At 54.2% G+C, this 6,198-nt stretch overlaps 1 protein-coding gene across 1 annotated transcript in view; it reads right to left on the reverse strand.

Annotated features, from left to right (window-relative positions):
• Window positions 1–326: 326 nt before the first annotated feature.
• LOC147084818 (ribonuclease inhibitor-like) overlaps window positions 327–6,198 on the reverse strand; it is a 31,066-nt gene continuing 25,194 nt past the window's right edge. Inside the window, exon 8 of the mRNA XM_085979537.1 lies at window positions 327–4,824. Coding sequence (XP_085835663.1) covers window positions 4,740–4,824 — 85 coding nt within the window. The 3' untranslated portion in view covers window positions 327–4,739. The remainder of the gene's footprint in view (window positions 4,825–6,198) is intronic.

Genomic DNA, 6,198 nt, shown 5'->3' on the forward strand with positions numbered 1-6,198 from the left:
CCTCATTCGTAGGCTGCTGGTAATGCGCCTTTAAGATGTCGCAGGCGGCCGGGTACGTGTCGGCGTCTTGGATGAGGGGGTAAACCCGGTGGCTTACCCAATTCCGCAGAATTCCGAGTTTCATACTCGCAGCGTCCGTAGCGTCTTTGACGGCTGCGGAATTGTCCAGGAAGAATTCCATACACTCAAACCAGTGTCCGAAGCGTGCTGATGCGTCCGAAGCATGCTGGTCCAAATCCAAACGTTCGGGTTTCAAGAGTTGATCCATAGTGTTGAAAAAATAAGTTAATAAAATTGATGTGCCTCAATAAATCCAAGACTCGATGTTAGCGAAACAAAACAAGGCTTTTATTGACTTAGAAGGTAACACACAGAGGAGAATGTATCTTCCATCCAGAGGTCTGCCGTACTGGATGTGCTGCAGGCTGGGCCAGCTTACATAGGGGCCAGGTATGGGCGGAGCCCTACACATAGTACAATACAATGGAAATGAAACTGAAACCAACCACAGTCACAGGCAGAGAAATACTGATGAGTGATGAATGGAACATTTCATCACAACAGGAACAGGAGGAGGCCCATTCAGCCCCTCGAGCCTGTTACACAGGAACAGGAGGAGGCCCACTCAGCCCCTCGAGCCTGTTACACAGGAACAGGAGGAGGCCCACTCAGCCCCTCGAGCCTGTTACACAGGAACAGGAGGAGGCCCATTCAGCCCCCTCGAGCCTGTTACACAGGAACAGGAGGAGGCCCATTCAGCCCCTCGAGCCTGTTACACAGGAACAGGAGGAGGCCCATTCTGCCCCTCGAGCCTGTTAAACAGGAACAGGAGGAGGCCCATTCAGCCCCTCGAGCCTGTTACACAGGAACAGGAGGAGGCCCATTCAGCCCCTCGAGTCTGTTACACAGGAACAGGAGGAGGCCCATTCAGCCCCTCGAGTCTGTTACACAGGAACAGGAGGACGCCCATTCAGCCCCCTCGAGCCTGTTACACAGGAACAGGAGGAAGCCCATTCAGCCCCTCGAGCCTGTTACACAGGAACAGGAGGAGGCCCATTCAGCCCCTCGAGCCTGTTACACAGGAACAGGAGGAGGCCCATTCAGTCCCTCGAGCCTGTTACACAGGAACAGGAGGAGGCCCATTCAGCCCCCTCAAGCCTGTTACACGGGAATAGGAGGAGGCCCATTCAGCCCCCTCGAGCCTGTTACACAGGAACAGGAGGGGGCCCATTCAGCCCCCTCGGACCTGTTACACAGGAACAGGAGGAGGCCCATTCAGCCCCTAGAGCCTGTTACACAGGAACAGGAGGAGGCCCATTCAGCCCCTCGAGCCTGTTACACAGGAACAGGAGGCGGCCCATTCAGCCCCTCGAGCCTGTTACACAGGAACAGGAGGAGGCCCATTCAGCCCCTCGAGCCTATTACACAGGAACAGGAGGAGGCCCATTCAGCACCCTCGAGCCTGTTACACAGGAACAGGAGGAGGCCCATTCAGCCCCCTCGAGCCTGTTACACAGGAACAGGAGGAGGCCCATTCAGCCCCTCGAGCCTGTTACACAGGAACAGGAGGAGGCCCTTCAGCCCCTCGAGCCTGTTACGCAGGAACAGGAGGAGGCCCATTCAGCCCCTCGAGCCTGTTACACAGGAACAGGAGGAGGCCCATTCAGCCCCTCGAGCCTGTTACGCAGGAACAGGAGGAGGCCCATTCAGCCCCTCGAGCCTGTTACGCAGGAACAGGAGGAGGCCCATTCAGCCCCTCGAGCCTGTTACACAGGAACAGGAGGAGGCCCATTCAGCCCCTCGAGCCTTTTACACCATTGAATGAACTTGGCTCCATATCCCTCGATACCCTGACCCAACAGAAATCAATCAATCTCAGTTTTGAATGGTCCAATTGACCCCCAGCCTCCACAGCTCTTTTGGGGGAGAGAGTTCCAGACTTCCACCACCCTTTGTGTGAAGAAGTGCTTCCTGACATCACCCCTGAACGGCCTGGCTCTAATTTTAAGATTCTGCCCCCTTGTTCTGGTCTTCCCCACCAGAGGAAATCTCCCCTATCACCAGGGATGAGGGACTTCAGTGATGTGGAGAGACTGGAGAAGCTGGGATTGTTCTCCTTGGAGCAGAGAAGGTTAAGGGGAGATTGACCAGAATGGGACCAGGGATGAGGGACTTCAGTGATGTGGAGAGACTGGAGAAGCTGGGATTGTTCTCCTTAGAGCAGAGAAGGTTAAGGGGGAGATTGACCAGAATGGGACCAGGGATGAGGGACTTCAGTGATGTGGAGAGACTGGAGAAGCTGGGGTTGTTCTCCTTAGAGCAGAGAAGGTTAAGAGGGAGATTGACCAGAATGGTACCAGGGATGAGGGACCTCAGTGATGTGGAGAGACTGGAGAAGCTGGGATTGTTTTCCTTAGAGCAGAGAAGGTTAAGGGGAGATTGACCAGAATGGTACCGGGGATGAGGGACTTCAGTGATGTGGAGAGACTGGAGAAGCTGGGGTTGTTCTCCTTAGAGCAGTGAAGTTTAAGGGGGAGATTGACCAGAATGGTACCAGGGATGAGGGACTTCAGTGATGTGGAGAGACTGGAGAAGCTGGGATTGTTCTCCTTAGAGCAGAGAAGGTTAAGGGGAGATTGACCAGAATGGGACCAGGGATGAGGGACTTCAGTGATGTGGAGAGACTGGAGAAGCTGGGGTTGTTCTCCTTGGAGCAGAGAAGGTTAAGGGGAGATTGACCAGAATGGGACCAGGGATGAGGGACTTCAGTGATGTGGAGAGACTGGAGAAGCTGGGGTTGTTCTCCTTAGAGCAGAGAAGGTTAAGGGGAGATTGACCAGAATGGGACCAGGGATGAGGGACTTCAGTGATGTGGAGAGACTGGAGAAGCTGGGGTTTTTCTCCTTGGAGCAGAGAAGGTTAAGGGGAGATTGACCAGAATGGGACCAGGGATGAGGGACTTCAGTGATGTGGAGAGACTGGAGAAGCTGGGATTGTTCTCCTTAGAGCAGAGAAGGTTAAGGGGAGATTTGATAGAGGTGTTCAAAATCAGGAAGGGTTTTGATGGAGTAAATAAGGAGAAAGTGTTTCCAGTGGCAGGAGGGTCGGTAACCAGAGGACACAGATTGAAGATAATCGGTAAAAGAACCAGAGGGGGAGATGAGGAGAATGTTTTTACGCAGCGAGTTGTTGTGATCTGGAACGCGCTGCCTGAAAGGGCGGTGGAAGCAGATTCAATCGTAACTTTCTTGAATATTAGAAGAGGAAACATTTGCAGGGCTGTGGGGAACGAGCAAGGGGGGAGTGGGACTAATTGGAGAGCTGGACTCAAAGAGCCGGCATAGGCACGATGGGCCGAATGGCCTCCTCCTGTGCTGTGGCATTCGGGCTTCTGGTTTAATCTCTCCGAGTCAGTCAGGAGACGGCAAATTAAAATCTGCAATATTTATTGAAGTATAAAGACAAGAATATTTTTTTTTTTTAATTCAACGCTAATGCCTTATCAAAATATCAAACTAAGAGGTAGCCTGTTGGTTTCACTTTCCGAGAGGGAGTGCATAAGTGAGATCCACGTCAAAATCTCGCCCACTGCTGGCTGAGCTGCCTCCGCCTGTTGGAGGAGACATTAAACCGAGGGCCCGTCTGCCCTCTCGGGTAGACGTAAAAGATCCCGTGGCCACTGTGGGAAGAAGATCAGTGGCGGAGGGAGTTCTCCCCGGTGTCCCGGGAAAATATATCCTTCAAGTAACATCACTACAACAGACGATCCGGTCATTTTATCACCTTGCTGTTTGTGGGAGCTTGCTGTGCGCAAATTGGACACCGCCTTTCCATCTCCTTCTCCTTCTTCTGAGGCTGTCCCTCGGAACCGAGGATGACTTGCTTCCCGATGGCCGGGGGGTGTCCGGGACCAGGGGTCACAGTCTAAGGATAAGGGGTGAGCCATTTCGGACAGAGATGAGGAGGAATTTCTTCACCCAGAGAGTGGTGAACCTGTGGGATTCTCTACCACAGAAGGCAGTGGAGGTCAATTCATTAAATATATTCAAGAAGGAGTTAGATATATTTCTTAAGGTTGAAGGGATCAAGGGATATGGGGAGAAAGCAGGGACAGGGTACTGAATTTGGATGATCAGCCATGATCGCATTGAATGGCGGAGCAGGCTCGAGGGGCCGAATGGCCTTCTCCTGCTCCTATCTTCTATGCTTCTGTGACCACTTTCCATACCTCGGGAGCCTACTGTCAACAAGGGCAGACGTCGATGACGAAGTCCAACGCCGCCTTCAGTGGGACAGTGCAGCCTTCGGTCGCCTGAGGAAGAGAGTGTTTGAAGACCAGGACCTCAAACTCCGGCACCAAGCTCATGGTCTACAGAGCAGCAGTGATACCCGCCCTGCTGTATGCCTCAGAGACATGGACCATGTACAGCAGGCACCTCAAAGCACTGGAGAGGTACCACCAACGCTGCCTCCGCAAGATCCTGCCAATCCACTGGCAGGACAGGCGCACCAATGTCCGTGGCCATTTATCACGTTGCTGCCTGTGGGCGCTTGCTGTGCGCACCGCATTTCCTACATTGCAACAGCGACCGAGACGGGAAAAGGGGTTGGAGAAATTCCAAGTCGTTCTTGACTGGTGCCTCGCTGGCGACTTGGGGCTGTTCCTGCGGCCCCACAGATTTCGAACGGGCGCCTCCCTTGCGCCATTTTCTCTCCCGCTTGCTCCGATCGCGACGTTTTCAGCCGGTGTCTCCGGCCGGAGCGGAGCGTCCGCGCGAATTCAGCGCCTTCCTCGTAGCCGGGCTGAACCGATTGCCCGAGAGACTGGGTGGAACGCAGAGAGGAGAGAGAACCAGAATCAGTTGACCACTCGTTGGTGATGCGCGCGCGCCCACCTTACACAGACACGGAGACCTTTCCCCCTCGGTGAATAGTCTCCCTCCCGCAGAGAGAGTCAGTGCGCGATGCGGAGTGCACACTCACGCCCTGTTGGCCTCGATTTTACAATTCTCATCCTCCTGTTCAAATCCCTCCATGGCCCCTCACCCCCTCCCTATCTCTGTAACCTCCTCCAGCCCTACAATTCTCATCCTCCTGTTCAAATCCCTCCATGGCCCCTCACCCCCTCCCTATCTCTGTAACCTCCTCCAGCCCTACAATTCACATCCTCCTGTTCAAATCCCTCCATGGCCCTCGCCCCCTCCCTATCTCTGTAACCTCCTCCAGCCCCTACAATTCTCATCCTCCTGTTCAAATCCCTCCATGGCCCTCGCCCCCTCCCTATCTCTGTAACCTCCTCCAGCCCCTACAATTCTCATCCTCCTGTTCAAATCCCTCCATGGCCCCTTGCCCCCTCCCTATCTCTGTAACCTCCTCCAGCCCTACAATTCTCATCCTCCTGTTCAAATCCCTCCATGGCCCCTCACCCCCTCCCTATCTCTGTAACCTCCTCCAGCCCCTACAATTCTCATCCTCCTGTTCAAATCCCTCCATGGCCCCTCACCCCCTCCCTATCTCTGTAACCTCCTCCAGCCCCTACAATTCTCATCCTCCTGTTCAAATCCTTCCATGGCCCTCGCCCCCTCCGTATCTCTGTAACCTCCTCCAGCCCTACAATTCTCATCCTCCTGTTCAAATCCCTCCATGTCCCTCGCCCCCTCCCTATCTCTGTAACCTCCTCCAGCTCCTACAATTCTCATCCTCCTGTTCAAATCCCTCCATGGCCCCTCGCCCCCTCCCTATCTCTGTAACTTCCTCCAGCCCTACAATTCTCATCCTCCTGTTCAAATCCCTCCATGGCCCTCACTCCCTCCCTATCTCTGTAACCTCCTCCAGCCCCTACAATTCTCATCCTCCTGTTCAAATCCCTCCATGGCCCTCGCCCCCTCCCTATCTCTGTAACCTCCTCCAGCCCTACAATTCTCATCCTCCTGTTCCAATCCCTCCATGGTCCTCGCCCCCTCCCTATCTCTGTAACCTCCTCCAGCCCTGCAATTCTCATCCTCCTGTTCAAATCCCTCCATGGCCCCTCACCCCCTCCCTATCTCTGTAACCTCCTCCAGCCCTACAATTCTCATCCTCCTGTTCAAATCCCTCCATGGCCCCTCACCCCCTCCCTATCTCTGTAACCTCCTCCAGCCCCTACAATTCTCATCCTCCTGTTCAAATCCCTCCATGGCCCTTGCCTCCTCCCTATCT

The sequence above is a fragment of the Somniosus microcephalus genome, unplaced genomic scaffold, assembly GCF_052327205.1.
Source record: "Somniosus microcephalus isolate GS21.2 unplaced genomic scaffold, FLI_Smic_1.0 unresolved_chr9, whole genome shotgun sequence".
NCBI lineage: Eukaryota > Metazoa > Chordata > Chondrichthyes > Squaliformes > Somniosidae > Somniosus > Somniosus microcephalus.